The following is a 25,101-nucleotide window of genomic DNA, read 5'->3' as shown; positions in this document are numbered from 1 at the left end:
CGACTCTCCCCTCCCGGTAGGATCGTCCAAGCAATACGGGACTACCCCTCTTTTACGTGTTGAGGTACCACGTACACGCTGACATACTCAGTATCTCTTCCCAGAACCAACAGCACGTGTAAGTCGCCATTTGGGAGAAGGGCCGTGGCCACTACTCTCCCCCGGTAGGGCCGTTCAAGAAGGCAAGGACATTGTTAACGAGGTTCTGGGTTTCAGTTCCGGAGGAGCAAGTATCCAGGCTCGAACCAAAAATCGTTAAAAGTTAGACTGCGTCGGCCAAACATGTTCAAACCTGCTCGGCTCGGGTTCTCAACGGCTCTAGCGGCTCGGCTCACAGCTCATTCACTATCGAACCGAGCCAACAGCTCACCCAACCGAGCCGGCTCGAGCCGATGGCTCACCTGAGCCGAGTCGATGCCTCATCTCAACCGAGTCGGCTCGAGCTGCTCCTCAGTTGAACCGAACTGAGCCAGTTAACATCACTACCTTGGTTGGGCTTCTGCTTCGGCTCAAAAGTTACATCGTGCAGGTCTCAGCTTTGGTGGTAAGGACTACAGTATATACCGGTATTTACATTGGTGCTCACATTTGAGGTTGTCTAGTTATAAAAATCCATAGTCATCTTGTTAATAGAGATGAGACGAGATGCGAGCAGTGTCCCAACTTCTGGGCAACACTAAAAATGTTCCATATTACTGCTTACATTTCTTATGACTTTCGCTTTCCAGTCTAATCAAGCCATGATTTCAAAACGAGTTTAAACGAGCGAGCCGTTTATCAAACTGGACTCGACTCGTGCCCAACCCTAATAAAATGCATACTAGCGGAAGGCTTGATTCCTCAGGAATACTTTGGTACCAAATCATCTTTCTAGCTTAATTAGGGGCTGAGCTATTGATGTTTGTTGTAAAAATAAATGTAATTTACGTCAAAAAACTGAAACTACAAAAATTGGCTAACTTTGCCCTCTCCCTGCTCCCCCATATAAGCAAGAATTACAAGTATTACCATGTAGTGGCCTACTTCATTGATTTACGTACCAATGTTTATGAATCTATCCCCCAAGAGGGGGAATGGCTCCCAAAAACCGTTTAAAAAGAAACAAAAGATCACGATATTTACCCTCCTCCCACCGCCACGTGATACCCCCACATAAATAAAATGCACACCAGCGGAAAGCTGCATCCTTCAGGGATAAATTGGTTCCAAAACCATCTTCCAGCCTTAATTAGGTAATGATCCATTGAGGTTTAGAGCCCTGATACAGCATTTGCGTCAATGGGCGTTTAAAAATTAGGAATGCAGACGACCAGTAGAACGTAACACAAAGAAACTACATATTCAGTGAACAGAAATCGGGAAAATTCCGATTTCTTTTTCCGGAATTGAACATTTGGACAGTTCGAGATTAGGGAAGTTCCCGAAATTTGATCTAACGGTTGAATATAGATGGCAAGCAATACCTGTGAGCGTGTAAAAATGGAATATATATGCCTATTTAGATGATTGTTTTAAACAGGATAAACATTTTAAACGTTTTATTTTTGTTTAAAACAAAGTACTTTGCTTTAAATGTTAAAAACGTTTTAAACAACAATAAAAAAAAAAGTTTTAAACATACAAAACGTTTTTTTACGTGTTTTTTTCGGCAGACGTATCACATTTGTGGCCAATTAGTCCCGGTTTCGAGTTCAAATGGAGGACGATTTGTTTCGGATGTAAGTCGAGCAACGGTTTGGACTGCGCTTTAAACTTATGAGACCCCGGTTGTTGCATAACACCAAATTGAAACAAACTTCCATATGTGATACAAATGCACAGAGCAAATTATTTAAATCAAAAAATCCTGGTTTAAACAAACAAACAAAAAAGTTTAAACCAAAAAAAGTTTTTTTTTTTTTTCAATAAAAACCATGGTTTTTGCCAACCCTGATTTCAGGTGCAGGTTAACATCATATCGTTTCACGGTGCAGTTCAGCATTATTTTTGAAGAATAAGACTTTTTGTGAACTTTTGACGCGACTAATAAGGTATGCCACGTTTAGGACTCCTATATTGGCTTACGTAATATCCTCCCTACATTTATGAGCAACAAAATTTACTAAAAAAAATGTTAGAGTACAGTTTCTATATTATATCGAACATCGGAGGACTATAACAAGAGACTGGGAAACAAATCCCCGAAGCGTAGTTTATTATGCTTTCATCATATTCTCTTTATTTAACAACATAGTATCAAGGTTTAAATAAATCAATATCAGATTACCTTTAATTATTTAGATGAAACCTCGTACTCTCCTCAACGTATCAGTTATTTTATACTGAATCAGATAAATCGTTAGATAGATTTTTAACACTAAGAAACATTCAAATTTTCGATATATATATATATATATATATATATATATATATATATATATATATATATATATATATATATATATATATATATATATATATATATATATATATATATATATATATATACAGGGTTTTCATAAAGTCTGGACGGATTTAATTTGCTTATAATTTTCATAAAAATGCTCATAATGAAATCAAATAAAGTGCAAACGGTAACGGAAGGATTAAATTTTTAGTTGGCAACACTGTTAGATAAGCGGCAACTCTGAACACGTTGAGAGAGGGAGAGGGAGGGCAAGGGTCAGTTTCTTACCAAATTCCATCCATTGTTGTTTTCATTGTTGTTTCAATGTTGACTGTTAAAAGTAAGTTGTAAGCTGTATTGGTGTGTGTTTCTTTTAAAGAAATAAATAAATGAAAAACTCCTCTGAGAAGACTATTTTTTTTTTTTTACTGTATCAGAGATGGCGTCGGTGAAAGAGAAAGCGCAATGTGTTCTGTGGTACGCAGAGCTAAAATCACCAATTCTGGTGTGTCGAAAGTTCACCAAAGAGTTCAAAAAGCCGGCACGGGGTCATGTGAAAACGGAAGTTTATGCAAAGAAGCCAAGTGGTTTGGAGAACTTAAAGGACAAAATCAGGGCGTCTGTGGCTGGCATTTCGGATCAAACACGGCGGAACGCTGTGAGTGGATTCGAGCGCCGCCTACGCGAATGTGTGGACGTAAATGGCGCCCAGGTGGAGGTGTGGCGGTGAATCAACTGAGCTGGTGCAGATTACAGGTAAAAATTTAATCCTTCCGCTACCGTTTGCACTTTATTTGATTTCAATATGAGCATTTTTATGTAAATTATAAGCGAATTAAATCCGTCCATACTTTATGAAAACCCTATATATATATATATATATATATATATATATATATATATATATATATTTAAATCTTTTTCTTTTCGGTATTATTTCAAAGAAGTGTTAATTCAGGAGATGAAATGATTGCGTTCACTAGAGTCTGCTTTAGAATTTTACGAACAGATTCATAATACTGTTGCATCTTGATTAATAACTTTAAGCTTATAAAACAGAGAAATAATTAACAAAATGAATCGTTAGAACATTATTTTGTGCAAGTACCTGAAAGGTAGAGCAGCATACTTTTTCACAGGCCGGAGACGGTGTGGACTCGACGATGGGACTCGCGACGCTTGAGGGGTCTGAAATCACAATAGTCCACTGGGCTGGCATCTGGACTCTAGACAGAAATGTCCGAAAAGGGAATTGCTAAAATTCTAGTTTCCTGTTCAATACGGCGATAGAATTCCAGCGATGTTTTCGCCATGTGACTAGATGTCTTATTCGCACAATGCTGGGATTTCATGCTTGTACATTTCACTCAGGACGTTAGTCTGGTAGTATGCGGCATAGATTCTGACGTTTCGGAGACGCAGTTTTTCCCCGTACGAGAAATTGGCTACTCATAAACTCTTGTGAAAAACTCTGCGTTCCTAGCGGGAGCTCATGTGGTTCGGATTCCCGTTAATCAGTAGGTCCACGTCTCATATGGCCTCGCTGCTGAACGGGACGTTAAACTCAAAATCAACTGAACTCAACTCAAAAACTCTGCGCACTGACGGAAGAACGTGCTTTGACCCTTGGTGCCAACAGATCTGTATGTGATGGCACGAACTTTACCACATTCTGTAAGTAAATTCACGCCTCATCAAGGGTATTAACAAATTTGCACCGATTACCCAAGAGATGTTCATAAGCTTCCTGCTGTTCCTTTTTCGCTCAGCCACAAGACACGGTTTCAGGACATGCGCACTGCTTTTGCAAACAACTGTGAGGCATAAATCCTTGTGAATGACGCAGTTGACTGTGGCCTGCGCTGTGCGGCATTTACTGGCCATTGCACGCTGTATGAGATTTTCGAAGGTCGCCATACACCGAAACACACACAACTGCAACAGGGTCCTCTTCAAGGCAGGCCGGTTTCTAGCTGCTCGCGTCGATGTGGTGGGTCCAAAAATCTGTGCCGCATATTTCCGTACAATATGATACACATTGGCACAACCTACACGAAAATTACAAGCTTGACACATTGCTACGATGTGCAACGCTGTGGACTCAAGTCGGAGTAGGATGCAAGGAACCTCTCCCAGAATCTGTTCAGTTTCGACGGCATCAGACTATGCTTGACCACACTGCTCTACTGAATGACTAACGACGTACTGTTGGTTACCTCATGGCAATGGGTTCTGAATACGCGGTACAGTTGCACACTGACTTCGGCTCAATAAACGAATCAACCTCTGTAAAGCTGTTGAAATTTACTTTTTATTATTTATTTTTCATGTCTAAAATATGGAAGTATAAAATTGGAAAGTAGTGTAACATAATCAGTGGCGTATTTAGGGGGGCTTCCGGGCTCCCCGAAATCTTACAATAGTAAAGTATATGAAATATCTTGCAGAATTTTCACAGTTTCAGGCAAAGCCCTCCCCCCCCCCCGAAACAAAATCATAAATACGCCACTGAACATAATATTAAGAATATTTTGTCTATTGCTTGGAATTTGGCAAGTCTCATTCCAGTACCATCACAAGATGGCCGTGTTTTAATGGTGAAGTGTTTTAGTAAATAAAGTAAATAATAAATTGTAATAACCAACAAAGACTTAGCAAATCCGTAAATCTTAATGTTGGAAACAATTTTAAAGAAATAGTTTTCACAAAGATGTTAATAAAATAGTGCATATATTGAATTTACATAATTTACCTTTGCATGAGGGTTTTAATGCTTTTGCTGCAACACAAATGCCAGCCGTCATTCCACCACCGCTGATAGGCACTAATATTGCATCTAGATCTGGGACTTGTTCCAAAAATTCCAAAGCAATGGTACCCTGACCAGCCATTACACTATAGTTATCGAACGGATGAATAATATCATACCCCAGCTCCTTTGATATTCTCTCACAAGTCTCTGATCTGAAAAATTGGCAAGTGCAAAATAAATATTATTATGTATTAAAATTTTATTAAACTAATGATATGGGGAACTTCTAGTATATTTCATCCTACAACGTTGTTCTCAGTGCTCGACATGAGAGAAAGAGAAGAGCGAAACTTTTCTAGTGCTTAATTGACTTTATTATATACTTTTTCTTTACTCTTTTTTTTTTTTTCCTTTTGGCAAAATCAATCGCGTAAAAATTCAGTTGTGAATATACGTGAGAAATCTACTTTAGTAGTAATAAGTAGAGCTAGTTATAACCTAAACTGTAAATTAACGTCCAGAAGGTATTAGTTGATGGTTGATTTGGAGTTTAGCGTTCTGTTTATCAGCGAGGCAATATGAAATGTGGAATTACGTGGACCTGAAATCGAACCTAGGTCTTGCACGCCGAAGGCGGGTACGTTGACCATATAGCTATAAGGGAGTTCTGAAGGTATTGTGTAGGTATCACAGTAATTGCAATAAAAAACGAATTTTCTGTCTACAGTATTGCTGTTTACATGTTTTACTGCCTTCAGACATGAAAACTTATACCTGTACCTTATCGTTATCCTATTTGCAAGTACCGGAATTTAGTATACATATATCAATTTAGATACATATATATCAACCAAACGAAAGTTTGTGGCGGTGCTAGTTGCCATGATTCTACATCAGCGGTCTGCCATTTAATTCATGATGAATCATTGGCCAGTGCACATGCGTGTTTAAGCGGTGGAAGCCTTTGTTCGCAGCAAGAACATTGTTGTCGTTTAGCTGGAGTTGCGGCGTGGGCAGTACCGACATTTACATGTTCGAATAGAAAAGTTATTACCAGGTAGGTGAATCAGTGGTGAGAAACTGGTTCTGTAATTAGCAAGAAATATGAAAGACCCTAGGGCAGAGCGTACACCAGAAAATATTAATCTTGAACACCATGCTTCGCACCAAAGTTCTCAAAACACAGCTCGTTGCCATGCAAGAACATTGCACATGTCCGAAGCAACAACACCTTTAACTTTGGAGAAAAAAAAAAGACCATGGTATCATCCGTACAAGATACAGACTGTGCAACAGCTCAGCTCAATAGTCTTGCGCATTGATTGAAGAAGAGATTGTAGTAGGGTTGTCATATGTCCGTATTTTGTACGGACTGTTTATATTTTTGGGTCCGTGTCCGTATCGTACAAAGCATGAAATAGGATTTTTGAGAGTTGGTGCCTTCCATTTCAACTCAGGCAAAAAAAGTACCATCACCATCTCAGATATTGTCGAAACTTCTTTTTTTTTTTTTTTTTTTTTTTATAGCAACTGGACGTTTTTAAGAGAGACATTTTTTTTTTGTTTTGTCGAAAAAAAATTTTCCCGCCAAGTATTGGGTCATCAAAGACGGGGAGTACAATTTATAAATTGTAAAAAATATGGAAAATAGTCAACTTCGGAGCTCCACCATTCAGCTATGGAGACAGGTAGAGTTATATTTATGTCTATAAATATGTTGTTGTAGGAATATAATTTGATAACGAATTCGCCCGGTATTTCTTATAATGTTAATACGTCTATAATCGGTAAAGACATGTATGTGGCAAATTTCATATCAAAAGAGATGTAAATAATAACAATGAAACGAAAATAAAACTTTCTTGTCCATTTAGCAACATTTTGTTTTACTCATTCTAATTTTCGTATTTATAGTTCTTTTCCTATGGAATTTACCACAAATATACATTTCCCGATTATACACATAGTACCAGTATTAAAACTACCCTGCAAAATCATTATCAAATTATATTCTTACAAGAAGGCAGTTATAGATATGCGACAATCATTTTGGACATGAGTGTACATAAGGATATAAATAAACTATATTTTATTATAGTTTGGTTTGCGCATGCGTATTTTTGTACATAAATTAACAAATGAACGTTAGTTTATCTGAAAAGTCAAAGTTCGCGAATTGTTTTCGAGCACTTCCGGTTCGAATCTTAAAATTCTGTTTTCATGGTTGGTAAGACCGAGTTACCCGCTTCCCGAAAAAAAAAAAAAAAAAAAAAAAAAAAAAAAAAGTATCGCTTCTGTGTGCTACCGTTTTGACGCAAAAAAATTCGAGAAATTGTAAAATTTTCAAAAATCGCCATTTTTGGGCGCCATTTTCTCGAAAACACCATCTTTTAAAATTCTGAAATTTTGTCAGATGGTTCAACTTTACATGAATAATAAACACACCAAATACCATTCTCGATCAATGTTTCATGAATTAACTACAGCCTTTTGAAGTTAGCGAAGTTTCATTAACTTTGATGTCACAGTTAGCAAACACTGAAAACAATAAAAGTGCAATGATCTGATGATGTTTGTGGTTCACATTCATTAAATGAAGAATAAAAGTTTTCCTGACTGTTTTTTTTTTATTATTTTGATCAAAAAGCTCTCTGAAATAGTAAAATGAGCCTTCCCCCTTCTCCGTTTTTTTAAAAAACAAAGTAATCAGAGATGGAAATTACGATTACGAAACACACAAATTTTAAGTTCATTTACTTAAAATGGTCTTCGGAAATAAAATTTTACTGATTTTTATTTTCTATATGGACCAATCATTTGCTTGCTTGGTGTCTTCTTCGCTAATAGCACGTAACCGTACAGATGCTCCAATTGGTGTTGGTACACTCACAGCTCGTCCAGAGGTGGATCTAGAGAGGCGATCGCCCTCCCAGAAGAAACTTTCTTATTTTTTATATAAATAAAACCCATCCCAGAGTTTGGAGCTCTTAAAAGTAGCTCTAAGTAGCAGTATTACACCTCACCCCTACAAGTCCGTTCTGGATCCGTCCCTGCGTAGCACATTGTCGATAATCACAAAACACTTATTTTCACTTCTCTTATGCTCTTCTGGAAACATGTATCCTGCTGAAGATCCATGTGGAAGCATAAACAGCACTCAACTTTACGTAATCCATGATTTATTCATAATTCTGCTACGCACCACTGGTTATCATACGTATGCAAGGGCGGCGATCCTGGGAGGGGGGGGGCGGGCCCCCCAAAGCTGATGTGGGCTCCTATTGTATTTATGTATATACAATATTTGGCATAGTTTGAATGCATCATCATCATAGGTATTCTGCCTTTATTGGCAGGTCACTTGCCTCAGCTGAGAAGCTTCCATGCTCCACGGTCCTCCGCTAACCTCTTCGTCTTCATGTATTATCATTCTGTTTTAATATCATCCATTAATTGTAGTCTCCTTCGCCCCCTCCCTCTCTTTCCCGCCACCATACCTTCTAGGACGTCCCTCATGATACAATCTCTTCTTAGGCAAATGCCATCATCATCATGTAGGCTCTTTTTCACTCTCTCTTCTAGATAGAATTTGAATGCAATTTGTCTTAAAATTCTCATATATATACCTTCTGCATCTGAATGACCCCCCTCCCTAGTTTACAGAGAAATCGGCGCCTTTGCGCTTATGTATGTAACAAAAGTTCCTTTTTGCAGACTTCTTAAATCCACAATTTGAATTGCAGAAGCTCGATTTTGGGGAAAGCATGAAGTTTGTTTATGGTGACCCGTTACTGCCATAAAAACTTTGCCATTTTCCGAAAGCCAAAGGTGACTTCGTTGAATACCAGTTACCGATCGCATACTTTCCCATTCTTGCTTTTTTTTTTTTTTTTTTTTTTTTTTTCGGAAGATGTGGAATTCAGTTCCAGGCAACAAAACGAGAGTAATAGCCGGAGTTTGTACTTGCACTATACTCACAAATTCTTCTGCGGTTTTAATACTGTGTATCTGTTTTTGCCTAAGGTTATGCCACATTGCTACATTCTTTACCCCCCTCCCTTCTTCCCAATACCGTCGCAGAGACCCTAGCATGGCCGATTTCACTGCAAAACCACTGCTTCATCGTACCTGTCTGCATCTCGAACATCTGAAAGTGATTTTTAAAGTGGGATGCAGCACCATCAGAAATCACTGACACGGTTTGGGAAATTTTAGACACTTATTTCCACGTATTCGAACCTTTTTCTATAACCTATATTTTCGCTTTTCTTCGAGTATTTTTACAATCTTGTCTATGGCGATGAGTACATGAGGCGAATCGTGTGTTTTGTCGTCGCTTATTACAACAAAACGGTCAGATGATCCATATTCCGGTGATAACTCTGAATTTCACCTTGCAGAATAACAGTCCAGTTTCCAACGAAGTCCACATGAAGTAAAATAGAATTTGTATCTTGAAATTTTATACAATGCTTTTCGGTAGCAATTAATTCTCTTGGATTTTCTTGATGTAGTCATGAATTATAATTCTTACCGTTAAACCAGCAATGTACGATACGAAAACAGAAAGTGGCCCAGTTTTTATTAAACGAGATCATTGTTTTCCTATATGACGTACGTAACACTTTCATTTTCAACAGGATCAATAATTAAAGACTCCACACTTATATTCCTTCCACCCCAGGACATTCATCACATTCTTGAAGACAGATGTAATTTTCTACGCATCATACTACTAAAGGAAATAGCTCATTCATGACAGCTTCAATACAGGTTGCACCTTTGGTTTCTTGCAACGCAGTAGCAGCTAACTTAAAATTTGCACAATACACACACACATTTCCCTCGCAGGCTGCGGACTGACCCACTTCAGTCGAATACTATAAAATTTCGAGTGACCCATTCTTATGCTGGAATTGTTCCGCTTAAAAAGTCCGTAAATTTCTTTGATGGAACGCGTAAAAAATGTTTCGATCTTTTTTTTTTAAACTTTTTGTCTTTTTTCGATCACTGTAATGACATCGCACTTAATTGAGGCTTTGTCTGGAGCATTCCAAATCATCACTGAGGTTATAGTTCAGGGTTTTTATAGATCATCAGAATTTATTGGATGGCCATTTTACTATTGCAGAGAGCTTTTTTGATCAAAATAATAAAAACCAGCCAGGAAAACCTTTTATTCTTTATTTAATGAATGTCAACCACAAACATCATCAAATCATTGCAGTTTAATTGTTTTCAGTGTTGCTAACTGTGACATCAAAGTTAACGAAACTTTGCTAACTTCAAAAGGCTGTAGTTAATTCATGAAGCATTGGTCGAGAATGGTATTTGGTGTGTTTATTATTCATGTAAAGTTGAACCATCTGACAAAATTTCAGAATTTTAAAAGATGGTGTTTTCGAGAAAATGGCGCCCAAAAATGGCGATTTTTGACAATTTTACAATTTCTCGAATTTTTTGCGACAAAACGATTGCACACAGAAGCGATACATTTTTTTTTTTTTTTTTTTTTTTCCGGGAAGCGGGTATCTAGGTCTTACCAACCATGAAAACAGAATTTTAAGATTCGAACTGGAAGTGCTCGAAAAAATTCGCAAACTTCGACTTTTCAGATAAACTGACGTTCATTTGTTAGTTTATGTATAAAAAGATACGCATGCACAAACCAAACTATAATAAAATATAGTTTATTTTTATCCCTATGCACATACCACAACACGAATTATAACTCTACCTGTCTCCATAGCTGAATGGAGGGGCTCCGAAGTTGACTATTTTCCATGTCTTTTAGAATTCTTAAATTGTACTCCCCATCTTTGATGGCTCATTACTTGGCGGGAATTTTTTTTCGACAAAACACAAAAATATGGGTCTCTTAAAAACATGTCTAGTTGCTACAAAAAAAAGTTTCAACAATATCTGAGATGGTGATGGTACATGCTCTGCCTGAATTGAGATGGAAGGCATCAGTTTCTGGAGCTGCCCAAAAATTTCTGAGTTGGGAATCGCTAAAATCTCGGGCGAAAAGATTTTTGTTTCCATCATATAACTTATGCTTTAGTTATGTTTTTGAAAAGTGTCTCATTTTTCCATTCCAGAATTCTTTTGGTTAAATTTAATATGCGTAATTTAATGGCATGATTTATTATATTTGTGTTAATGAAGAAAGAAAAAAAAAAGTGTAGTTTCCAACAGTGTTTTAAATATTACTGTAAAAATTGTATCATAACCAAAAAGAAAAAGTTATTTTTAGGCAAGAAATTTCAAAACATTTGTTTTGCGTTTGGCACCGGATCTTTGATCGGTCGTCGTTTTAAGGTCTATCCGTATTTTGGATCAAAAAATTATGGCAACCCTAGAGCAATACTACAAGACATCATTCAAGATGTGATGCAGAATCTTCGTGGAAACCTGGAGATATGCATTGATCCCAATAGAAGACATTTGATGGGTGCGATATTTCGAAAAAAATAACATCACCTTTAGTTGGGTGTAATGTTTAATAATGTTTATCATTAATAGCAATGTCTGTAATGTGGGTGTGTATGGGGAGGGGGGGGAGGAAATAAATATCCTCCGGTTCTATTTACTGTATTTTTGTTTTATTGAAGTTTTAAATTATCCTCATTTTCCCAGACGCACCCTGTATGATCATGTACTACATCTTCTTTCGACATTTCGATCTACGAGAATATATATATATTTAATATTATTTGGCCAATTTTCAGCGGGCTACAGCTGCAAAATGACGCATTTGTGCACACATCAATTTTTATGTTTTCATCTGATGATTCATTTTCCGAAGTTTTTTGGTATTTGTTTGAACACCTTAAACTCACAACATGTTGATAAATTATTTCTTTTACTTATCCCACTGAGGCAAACTAATATTCACATTTATAATCTGCACATATCAGCAGCTAACGAACTTCTACAAGTATTCCTTGCAGACACTAGTGATTCGAAAACAATACATTTCAAGACACTTACCAAATGTAACTAGCACAAAACAATGATAGTGTTACTTTAAATATTTTAATTATTTTTTATTATTATTATTAATTTTCTGTAAGAACTTGGACTGAGGTAAATTTCTGAACAACTCTGTATTTTTCAAGCGTTCTGAATCTTTTTCTTACTATTTGTCCCATGATAAATGAAACAGGCAAAGTTGAGCGGAATTTAGCGAAAGTACCTACGTGCGGAATTTACCTACGGAGAAGCTTATACGGGCAAATAAAATTGAGAAAGAGAAAGAAAAAATAATTTATAATGATTTAAAAGTAATGAAGGGCAGTATTAAGTACTAACTGTTGCTATTATTTGATTTCAAATCCAATTTTATCTTCAATCTATATACTAATAAAAATGTAAGTGATCTTGTGTGTGCGATTAAATCACTTTATATATATGGTTGGAGCAAAGGAATCCCGAAGAAAGAATAGAAAATGAATGAATTGTCAGAAAATGAAAGCATATATTTACAACACTGAAAAAGTACACAACAAGCGCTTCCGATAAAGAATGGAAAAAAGAAGTATGAAGAAAAGAAAAAATCAAAGAACGAGTCAAAAAAAAGTCTCACATACACTCAGGAAGGCATCATGTTGGAATACAGGTTCATGTGATAGAAAAAAAAATGATTTTTCATTTTTTAATTCTTTATCTCTGTATTACAATTTTTAAGAAGTTTGGTTTACCAATTAAACTCCTTTATACCTAGATATATTTACCCAATCTGTTCAGGAGACAAAAATCTCAAGAACTACCATATGGATGATCATCAACTTTGACCAGGACGTGGTGAATCTAAAGTATCGAGTTTATTGATATATGTGATAGCCAAACTGGGAATAATGGAAATCAACCATTTCCGGTTTTAACGCTGTTAACTGCTAAGCTAAAACGGTATTGAAAGCTAAAAACTAGTTTTCTGCAATCGATTAAGCGCATCAAGGAAACAATTCATCAGTATCCTTAATTCTCTACTAAAACCAAAAGTGATGGAAATCCACTGTAACTTTTTTTTTTTTTTTTCAAACATTGATCTACGTATAGCAAAAACTTTAAGAGATAGCGAGAAGCGCTTCTTTCGGAATCGATTTAGTGTTCTGAGAACATATCATCATCTCTCTTAGCACCCTATTCAAACCGGAAGTGGATGAACTCAATCATTTCCGATTTTAATTCTGATCGCTATACAATAGAAATGGTAACAGATAGCGGTTTCCTAAAATCAACTAAGTGTCTGAAGAATCTATTCCATCTCCACTCTATTCACTTTATTAAAATCGAAAGCGGTAAAAATCTACCACTTCGGTTTCTATATTGAGATAATATCACCCCATACAAAACAAACTCATTCACGTGTACAACGTGACACGGCTACTTGTTTTTTCTCTTAATTTAATATTCCTTCGCCCTCTTGCACTCTTACTGACTAACAAGTTTCATTAGTTTTATTCTCTTCCAGTATACAGGGTCTACTTAAAGCCTAGTAACAGTATGATGTGATCACGTGAACCTGCATCCCAATATGGACGCTGTTCAGCAATTCCTTTGTCTTTAACATTTTTATCCCTACTTCCTCCCTTCCAATCTGTTAAATCGTTCTATCGAAACTACTCACAATGTATCTTTTAAATACTGAGGCCATGTTTTGAGTATGCATATACATCCTTTCAGTGAATCAAATAGTCTTATGTGAAATAAACAGAAGGACTCGAATTCTCTGTTTCACTGAAGTTCATAATAATATTCCCGTACCTGCACTTCTTATCTTTCTTTCTACTGTTAATAAAAGTACATACCTACTCGTAGGATTTGGCTCACAGAATTCCAATTTTGCTCCATATCCCTTAATTGCTTGAGCTTTCACTTCGGCCGAATTTTTGGGTAACACAACGGTACAAGGTAAATTGGCCACTTCTGTAAAATGAGAATCAATAAATAAATATAGAAATTAATTAATTAATATTACTAATAATACAATTTAAATACATTGTAAATTATCGGTTTAGAATTAAATCTTGTAATCATATTGATGAAGCATGTTAAAGCACTGATTATATATTCTCGCCTCTTTTAGGCCTATCTAAAAACATGTTTGATAAAATATCTCATTGAAGGAATAAAAGGTACACTGATCTCCAAAATGATTGTTGCATATCTGTAGCTGTCTTTTTGTAAGAATATAATTTGATAATGATTTTGCAGGGTACTTTTAATACTGATACTATGTGTATAATCGGGAAATGTATATTTGTGGTAAATTTCATAGGAAAAGAATTATAAATACGAGAATTAGAATGAGTAAAACAAAATGTTGCTAAATGGACAAAAAAAAAAAAAAAATCTTATTTTTGTTTTATTGTTCTTATTTACTGCTCTTTTGATATGAAATTTGCCACATACATGTCTCTGCCGATTACACACATACTAACATTATAAGAAATACCGGGCGAATTCGTTATCAAATTATATTCCTACAACAACATATTTATAGTCATGCGACAATAATTTTGGACATGAGTGTACATAGGTTGGATTAAATGTAGTGGCAACACTGTTCTCACGTCAGAACGCGTGTCGGCAATGAAGTGTGGCGAGTCGTAATCGCTGTGTGTTATTCGGTCGAAAGGAGCAGTTCCGCAAAGTACACGAGAAAAATAGAAGTGCCATGTTTTCAGAGACTTCGTAATGATTTTTTCGCCAAAATGAAGCATTATGAAGCATTACGACACACGACACGCCATATGACGATCACTGCGGAGCATCCAAGAAGTTCGACGACCTAACAGTGTACGACGCTTTCCACACGTGTAACAGAACGTGATACAGACGGGAGGCGATTACATTGAAGGAATGTAACAAGTGTTCTTCTGTGCATAAATCCACACATGAATTATAATAATGTTACGATTACTTTTTATCCAGCTCTTGCACTACTCAAATCTTAATCACAAATAGAGATGTTTCCGTCATCAAGACAAAGATGATTAAAATTAAGTATTTCACAAACAGTGGATTTTATGTCATGAACAAAGGAAAGTACAAAGTTTCCAATACGAAAGTGAAAATAAAAATTTTCTTTTAATTATGAAGATATATGAAGTCTTAATATCTTTAATTATTAGCTTGTATGACATTTTCAAGAATCATTCTGCTTAAGTAGAATATAAATAACATGCAAAAATAAAACGATAAAGTACTGTACCCATTTTTATTTACATACTTGTATATTTATACGTATAATAAAATAAAGTAACTTTACGAGTAAAGTACGAGTACCAGAGTACCTGTAGGTCTTTTTTTAAAACTATATTTCGGTAACTATTCTGTTACCCCTTGCGAGGGACGAAATATTCGACGAAAGCGAGATTTTGCTATGAATTTACATCTGTGTTGAGACTTTTGTTTTTCCAAACTCCCGGTCCTCTGTTCTGTCGTTAAAAAATTTCCTCGAAAACAGCACCAAGTCTTTCTTTATAAATGCTTCTTGTGTTAAATCATCACAAACAAATAAAGAACACGTAAATATGATGCTCTTGAGCATAAGCACACTATTGGCGTCCACCTGTAATTCCGCCTATTGTTGCAGCGTTGCCACTTTAAGAAATTACTAAATATTAACTTATTAAATTTTTGGGCAATGTTGATTCTGTGGTTTATCATATTGTATGATTTGATCCTATAGCTTATCTAACACTCTGCAACAACAGGCGGAATTAGAGCAAGACGGGAATAATGTGCTTATTCTTAAGAGTACTATATTTAATTGTTATTTGTGGTGATTAACACACAAAGAATGAAATGTGTATCTTAAGAGGAAAGGAGATTCAAATATATTGCATAAACTTATTTTCCTGTGCGAAAAACTGTCATTTTAGCTAGTTTTCCATGATATCTTTTGTCTAAAAATATTATTGTTTGACTAAAAATAAAATTCTGGGTTTCCATCTATATATTTAAGTAAAATGCATTAGTTCTTTTTTATGGGCGCCAAATATTAAGACACATGAGTCTAATTTCACGCTAACTACACGTTCTTCTGTTATAACATAATGGTACACCATTGAGGATGGCCAACTGCAACAAACGGCCTTTCTAGTATCCTTTTCTTTTTTCTTAACTCCTTTCTATACTTTGACGATCACATATTAGGCCTGAGATCTAAGCGCTGTACTTTTGTTCATATATAGTAACCTATACATAAAAGAAAGAGTGTCAGAGAAGAGAAATTGTAAATGAATGGTGGATGAGCTACGAAACATTCGTACTTTTTTAAAATTCCACTTTTCTTCTATTCTTCTGTGTAAAGAAAGAAAGAAAAGGAAAGAAAGTTATATGAAGGCAAAGGCATTTACAAAATGAATTATTAAAACAATAGTAAAATTTTTCGAATAGTCCTTCCTGCTGGTTTAGTGCCTAGCACCTGACTGCGCCTTTGGTAAACACGGTTCCGGATTCGATTCCCGGTGGGGGAACACTAAAATTTATTTTCACAATCTCACTTATATTGCTCATGAGTCTCTTTTAGCCAAAAGAGCGTAAACGTGGAACGTTAAACTACAAATTTCATTTCATTTTCAAGATTTTTCGAGTAGCCATGTGGTTAGTAAGATTTGCGTTTGTCTGGTTCCATTTCTATGGAGTTCTCGTCGACCTTAGTGCACAGACTATGCTAATGTACACCACAAAATACATACATAAATTATCAACAAGAGACCTTTCGCGGCCAAGTGGTTAACGAGCGTGCTTTCTGTGGCTGTGGCGTGCGATGATGGTCCAGTGGGGTTGGGTTGTAGCATCGGTTATACAATAATGATCTGGATCATACTTTAAACAATTGACCCTGTCTCATATAAGTCGACGCTGAAAACTGACATTAAACCCTAATCAAATCAACATTATTTTAGGCCACTTCTTTGTGATTTACTGGTTTAGAATTTAACTTCTTTCTTCATTTTTTTTTTCGGCAGACACTACATACGATATGAATCTACAATGACCTAACGTTAGGTTCAAACCATGTCTACTTTCGTTGAGTCAAGCCCGAGTCTCAAATGTCGAGAAAGAAGGAGTTCTAATCATTTATTCACAAGAGATTCTTATAATCTTTCTAAACTTCTTAATGACTTAATGAGATACATACGTGCTGCATATGCAACTGCCTGACCATGGTTCCCACTGCTGTGTGTCACAATTCCGCGCACTTCTTGTTTCCTCTCCTTCAAGGATAGAATCTACGAAGAACAAGGAAATTTAGCCTGAAATTAAAAGAAGTCATCAATTTGAAATTGATAATCGGAATATAGAAAGGCACACCGCAGAACACAGATAATAATACTAGTAATGAGTGACAAATGTCTCAGTTTGTAAGACACGATAATCCTAGTAATAAAGTCACACTAACAGATATCGCTACCTGTACTATCGGGTGTTAAACTATATCGAAATAATTTGCCGATTTAATTGCAACTTAAAGAACTATACTGTTTAATTTAGATTAATTATTTCAAAATGAATAGTGATGATTTGCTACATCACAATGTTATGTATAACGAAGTTCTTAAACAACTGCATAAATATGGATTTTGGGATGGTTCATAGGCAAATTAAAAAGAAAAAAGTAAATAAAATAAAATAAAATGTTAAATATAACCAATTAGAGTTGTTAATTAAGCCGAAGGCTCAGATGGATAATGATAATGATAACATCATAATAATAATATTGCTACTTAGTTCAATAGTATGCGTACTAAATAATTTATTAAAACTCTTTACTTATTCAAGAACACCCTTTTATTTGTACAACTGTGTACATTTCGGCAAGCAAGTTATTGCCATCCTCAGCACATGTCCTTAGAAAAAATGGAAATGTAGTCCGTCAAGCAACAGTAGCTTTCTAAAAGAACCTGTACAGAGGATGTCAATAACTATTCTTTGAAACGTACACAGTTGTATAAATAAAAAGGCGTTTTTGAGTAAATATTACAAGAGATAATTTGAAAGACATGTGACGGATAATGTTATTTTTGTTATAATTTGAGTTTGTGTTGTATTAAGTCCTATTGCAGTAGTTTCGCTGAACACCACAATACTACGAAAGCTATTAGTTTCTCTAATGGAAGATATGTTCCTTTTATTGAGTGTATTAAATTTTATCGTTGTTCGAATAACACTTAAGTACAGGGTCTGTCCAGAAAGTTATGAGACTGGCCGTCGCCAGCAGCGCGCTCCCCGGCAAGGGAATTTGTAGTGTTAAGCAACGCACTGGACGTCAGTCGCGTCCGAGCTTTGATGCAGCAAGGATCACGCGTGGCGCAAAAGTTGTTTTTAAGTTTCTGTCATGGCAGAAAACGTAAGAAATCGAGCATTCGCATTAAGGTTGGTTTAAAGAGACAAGTTTTGTCAATAGATGACAGAACAATCTTCGTATCTCTTCCATGTATTTTTTACCTTTCACGAAAATTCACGATTTCTGTTACAGATTTCAACCTACAGACTTCAAATTTTTAGAAAAGTAACTTCATAATCTATCGAGTGAATAATCCGTGCCGATTTTTTTATTTAGAATTTTCTTCATTGTTGAAATGGCTTGATTGTTAAAATGGATATCCAAACCTTTAACAATGGAACTGTTTCAACAATGAAGAAAATTCTAAATAAAAAATCGGCACGGATTGTTCCCTTTAATAGGTTATGAAGTTCCTTCTCTAAAAATTTGAAGTCTCTACGTTGGAATTTGTAAAAGAAATTGTAAGTTTTCGTGAAAGGTAAAAATACATGGGAGAGATACGAAGACTGCAGTGACATCTATCGGCAAAACTTGTCCCTTTACACTAACCTTTTGTAAACTTAAAGTTTGCTTTCACTTGGGCAAAAATGCTTCCGAGACCCTTGCCTTGGTCAAGAAAGCTTACACAGAAACGCCCTGTCAACGGCCCAGGTTTTCCGATGCTTCAGCAAGTTCAAGAACGGATGAGAGACTATTGAAGACGCAGAGCGATCTGGACGCCCTCCAACGAGTGGTTTGGACAAAATGTGATCAAAGTGAAAAATCTGAACTTCGAGTCATTTGAGTGTAACGTTAATCGCCGAAGACATCTACATATGCAAATCTGCCATGATAAAAACTCCAGGACAGCTTTTGCGCCACACGTAATCCTTACTGCATCAGAGCTCGGACGCGGCTGATATCCAGTGCGTTCTTTAGCTTAGATCCCCCCCTCCACTACAAATTCCCTTGCCGGAGAGTGCGCTGCTGGCGACTGAAGCGCCGCGCGACGTCCAGTTTCATTACTTTCTAGACAGATCTATAATTATATGTGGATATATTCCAGTTCCATAAATTTGAGCCATTTGTGATATGTATGAAGTTTTTGCGTCTAGCTTATATTTATTGGTGGTAAATAACACCAAACATATAAACTATAGTTAATAACATGAAATTATATATTTAAAAAAGTATTCTTTTTTCTTTTACTTACAACATACAGAAGTATTCTACAATTTAGCAATTAACAACTGAAAACAGGCTTATTCAATCTGAAATATATCCAAGCACATACTGTCTATTCTGTTACCGGCATCACATAATATATAGAGTGGAAAATTTTTGTTTACATTTATTCTCTCATTAGGCATATATACAATACATAAATATGTGGTGGTGATTTTCTTTCTAAAACATACTTAATACATTACTATTTTCCTGTTATGGTAGTCTATTTCTACTTTTGATTATTTATGTATCTATACCAATTACTTAAGTTACCCACCAACAGTAATGATATATATATTATTTATTACGAGATTCGTCGTCTGCAAGATTTATTTATTGTCGTACCGTTTATATACAGATCAAGAATATGGAAACCACCCTATATAACAGTGAAACTCACATTTCTTCATGGCAATAGTATCATTATGCCTTTTTTATTTTATTTTATTTATTTATTTTTGGTTAGCGCTTACCGAGGCCCTACTTAGAATAGGTAAAGTTGAAGGGCACTACAGAAATGATTGTTTAAAAAATTACATTTGTTTTACTAGTTATATCTTCATGCCTTCTAACTTATTTTCCTGGCACCTTCCACCAGCTGCGTACACTTGCAAAACTTACAGTAAATACTGCACCTACAAACGTATATGCCACTAAAACGATTAAGTTTCTTGCCGGAGATTAGGCCCAGAAATATGAAACTAACCCAACACAGTAGCAGAGGAACATAACATAAATTAAATATACCTATGGATCGGTATAGCGTTACAAGTGCTATAACCTATGTGGTTTTGAGTGATATATATATATATATAAAATCCTCGTTTATGCGTATACGCTCCATTACTGAGACACCTACTCCCTACTGACGCACCCTTGTGCGAGCTTTCTGTTGCGCTCCTCCCCTGACTCGGTTTGACAGCGTTCTCGTCTCTAGTGCCCACCTACCATAATGTTTGTTTTTCTGCACAATTCCTTTTATGGTATACGTCCGGATGCGTATTCACACCCGTAAGGGGAAGTAGGGTTACTCAAGCAGATGGTTCTACCAAACAGAAAACTTAGAGGCAAAATACGATGTGAAATACTTTCCGTGAATAATGAGAATGCAAATATAAGTAATTACTGTCAGTACACAGTATACTGAAATCAACTGTGGGTGATATTGAAAATATTTATATGTAAGTGTGCTCCTCCACTATCCTCGTTTATGCGTATACCCCCGTCGCTGACCCGCCTGCTTCCTAGACGCACCCTCTTGCTTCAGTTTGGGCTCCCCCTACTCTGACTCCGTTGAATAGCATTCGCTTTTAGTAGACAATTAGCACAAGTTTCTAATGCCACACTGTTTTTATACTGAGCCCTCCTGAAGTTAATCTGCAAGTAGTAATGGAGCTCCTCATTTAATGCATGCTTTGCTAAAAGAAATACAAAGCTCTGACCTAGCCAGAAATTGTAAGAAATGTGTCAAAATTTGGTAGAACCGTCTGCTCGAGTAATGCCGTTAAGTATTCGTAATGGGAGGCTACACCCATGAATGTAACTGCTACTGTTAGAAAAAACTTCTAAAGCATTGCGAGTGAATTTTGTGATGAAATAATTGCATATAATAGGATAAATGATATCACGTAATAATTTCCAGGGAACATCAGGTTGCAATATTATCAATCTGTAAACAATTTTTTGGGCATGCGCCAGGGTAATACTAGTTCACAACATCTTAGATAATAATTTAAAGCAAGGAATGTTACAGGAAAATGCTTTCTAAATTATGTTAAGTAACAGACTTCGGTGTTTGTGAATTTATGCACACTAGATTTTGCAAAATTTACATATAAAATTGAATATCCTACATAGAAAGACATGTTTATAAGGGACAAATTTTTGCGTCAGGATTTCGTAATAAGTACCGGTACTGCAATTGTATTTTGTTTAAAAGGGGTTAAATTCCAAAGTTGGGCGTCCGTTTCCAGCGAAATTTTTAAAATTTACAGGAAAGATATGGATAATTTGATCGTTTGTGTGCTTGATAATATATAAGAGTCTCGAAAAATCTGTTTATTTGTTATATATAAGCGGTTATAAATATGGGACTATACGGCGAGCGGAGGGAACTACTGGGCGCAAGGTAACAGAACAGTTGCATTGTGGGAAAGAAACGAGCATTTATGTTATCAACATGGCGAATGTACAAGGGCAATGAACTAGCAGTTTTAACATTTGTGAAGCAATACGTTGATAACGAGCAAAAATCTTCTAAAAATTTGTGAAGAGCACGGATTAATGAACCTAATAACAAATTGCAGAAAGTATGGAAAGGAGATAACAGCGAAAAAACTTGACGAAAGCGGACGCCCAACTTCGGAATAAATGCCGTTTAAAAGTATAGGGTTACTAGTGCTTTACAAAGATTAGGTGCAGATAAGTGTAAATGAGTGCATGTGTTCGCTTACTGTATGACAATATTATTTTCCGCTGTCGGAATTTTTTTGCACTGAGCACAAAAGCTGTACTTTTTCTTTACAAGTGTTGCGTTTGTAGTGCGAAACAATTACAAGTGCTACAGGACCTCGTATCATTGTGAAACTTCGTGTTTTCACCACCTTAGCTTACGCGCATACCTACCGTCACTGACGCGCCTTTGCCTTGCCCTCACTCGTTTAGATAGCATTCGTACTTTTGCGTGACCACCTGACACAGGTTGGTTTGAGTTTTCTGCACTGACATATGTTTAAATGCTGTATTTATACGCAAACCGAGAAAGAATTGTAATTTTTGAACAATTACTCTTGCTGGTTCCATTGAACTTCATCTATACTAAGTAGTATTCTCTCGGCCAGCACAAATCTTTTGGAGGACAATAAGAACGAAATCCGTGTAAGAATTATAATTTTTCAACAGTCATCTTGAATGCTGTGCCTAACTTCATTGCACGTAGATTTTACTCTTAAATTCCCATTTTCACTTAAGTACACCAGAAATTTTCAAACTATAAAACTCACCGCATTACAAGCGCCCCGTGCTTTAAACGACCCTGTTTTTTGAAATAATTCACATTTAAAATATAAGTTTCTACCACAAAGATTGTTTAACGTAGAATTAGTTAAAACTGGCGTTTTGTGAATGACATTTGCAATACATTCGTAAGCACATCTTACATCTCGGAGATTTATATTATTCATTTTATAATTTTATTATATAACGAATTTCGTTATTCGCTTGTTATATACAGTATTAAGAGTCGTTACACTACTCTACTCTTTTACCAACGAACAAAAAGTAAATCAGGTACTGTTGTAACATACATATTATCAACACAGATAAAGGTTATCTTATCCTGTATCACGATAGAAGAGTTGCATAATTTTCCATCGTTAATTCTTCTTCTTCTTCTTCTTCTGCGGTTGCAACTTGCCTTAGCGCAGATCGCTCTCCCGGCAATTATATACGGTAAGATGAAAAGAAAAGGATGAGAAATTGAGATGAATCTTTAGAGATGCTTATAAGATGCAAAGATAAATAAAGAACAGGTGGGGATAAGGTGAAAATGAACGAATCTACATTGAAAGGGCCAGAACCGTGAAATTTATGAAGAATAGAGAGAAATGGCGGGCGATATTGTTGATAGAGAGGGCAAGAGAAAATGAGATGATCGATAAAGCCAGTATCGAGACCACAATTACAAAGTGGAGTAGTACGTTTTCGGAGAAGATATAAGCGTTGGGGAGTATACAGAATGTGAAGTTTGTTACGGAGCAGAAAATGGAGGTAGGAGGGAGAGAAAGGATGTTGAATAAACCAAGATGGAGAGCGGAGAGAGCAAGGATGGTACGAATACCAACGTGCCTTTGTACAATAGGCATTATAAGCAGTCCAGCGTTGATAATGAGGGTAATAAGTCGTGGAAAAAGGTCAATAGGCGAGACTGAAAGATCTATGGGAGTGCCGTGCAGGGCTCCCAAACGGGCTGCGGCATCGGCAAGAGAATTCCCGAGGATGTTGACATGGCCTTTGGACCAAATTAAACAAGTAGTATAGTTGAGGGAAGTCCGGCGGTATAAAAGAAAACGGATTTCATAAAGAATCCAGGAGGATTTTGAAGTCCAGGGGGAAGATTGTAAGGATTGGAGGAGAGATTTAGAATCAGTGGCGATACAGATAGATGTGTACTGATGCTGAAGAGAATGAAGAAGAGTCGCAAACAAGGCATAAGCTTCAGTGAGAAAGGTAGAAACATAGTGGGGCAGTTGAAAGCTGAAACATTGTTGAAGAGAGGAATCGTAGAAGGCTGATCCCAAATGCATGCCCTGGCCAGAACCATCGCAGTACAAATGAACAGTGTCCTGAGGGAGAGGAGGAATGGATGAGGAAAAGCAATGTTCGTAAGTTGCGGGAGGGAAAAGGTGGGTGGAAGGGTATTGGGGAAAAATTATAGAGAAAGATTGGGAAAGAACTGGATAGTCATGCAAGTAACAAGGGAGAGTATACGTGCGCTGGATGTGTAATAGATATGGTGCTAGGTCTAGGTAACTGGAGTATAATGAAAGGGAGAGATGCGAGATATAGAGAACGTTTGCGGCCTTTATGAAGGTGTCGAAGCAGAGTGAGTTTAGGGAGGAGAGAGGATCGTGTAAATTGGAAACGTTGAAGACATAATTTGTCTGAGAGGTGTTTCAAGTGAATTGCTAAAGGTGGAACTCGGGTCTCAGAATAAAGCGCAGTGGCAGCAGTGGTGGAAGGGAGACTAAGAGTACGACAGAGAGTAGTATATTGAAGGGATTGGAATTTGTGAAAGACTCGGGAAGGAGATGGAGATAGAAAGAAACCACCATACGTTAAAATAGGTAAGTAAACCTGTTTATATAACAGGAGAACATGAAAATCTGTAGACCAAGTAGAAGTGGAAATAGAACGAATTAAACGTAAGAAGGATGATGTTTTTTGATGTAGAAGTTGATAGTGGGGGGTCCAACGTAAAGAAGAGTTTAAAACGATTCCAAGGTATTTAACTGAAGGACGGCGAGGAAGAGTGATACCGGTGAAAGTAAGGGAGGGTAGGGCGGGAGAGCGTTTGCGAGTAAAGACTAAAAAGGAAGTTTTGTTCCAGTTTATTCTTAAGCCATGTGTAGAACACCAGGTGGAGAAAGTGGTGAGAGCTGAAATGAGTTGAGGTATAGCTAGTTGAGGGGAGGGAAAAGTAATATAGAAGGCTAAATCATCACAATAGGAAAGAACCCGGACAGTGTTACTGGTTTGGCAAAGAATCGGGGCCAGAAAGAGATTGAACAAAAGAGGAGATAATACAGAACCTTGAGGAAGACCTTGGGAAGTGGTGCGACCTTCAGAGAGTTGGGAACCGAGGCGAAGATACAAGATACGTTGGACCAGAAGGTTGTAAATGATGCGGAGATATTTCGAAGGGATGCCTTGTTGCCAAAGTATATCTATGAGATC

The 25,101-nt window shown here is 36.5% G+C and overlaps 1 protein-coding gene across 1 annotated transcript in view; it reads right to left on the bottom strand.

Annotated features, from left to right (window-relative positions):
- The window catches only part of LOC145694921 (serine racemase-like), a 34,265-nt gene extending 11,319 nt beyond the window's left edge, over nt 1-22,946 (bottom strand). Inside the window, exons 1-4 of the mRNA XM_081771690.1 lie at nt 22,650-22,946; nt 17,296-17,386; nt 13,952-14,069; nt 5,139-5,350 (exon numbers count right to left, since the gene is read on the bottom strand). Coding sequence (XP_081627816.1) covers nt 5,139-5,350; nt 13,952-14,069; nt 17,296-17,386; nt 22,650-22,829 — 601 coding nt within the window. The 5' untranslated portion in view covers nt 22,830-22,946. The remainder of the gene's footprint in view (nt 1-5,138; nt 5,351-13,951; nt 14,070-17,295; nt 17,387-22,649) is intronic.
- Nucleotides 22,947-25,101: the final 2,155 nt, after the last annotated feature.

Source organism: Thermobia domestica, chromosome 9, assembly GCF_964235325.1.
Source record: "Thermobia domestica chromosome 9, izTheDome1.hap1.1, whole genome shotgun sequence".
In the NCBI taxonomy this organism is placed as follows: domain Eukaryota; kingdom Metazoa; phylum Arthropoda; class Insecta; order Zygentoma; family Lepismatidae; genus Thermobia; species Thermobia domestica.
This window is presented reverse-complemented; position numbering and strand designations above follow the sequence as displayed.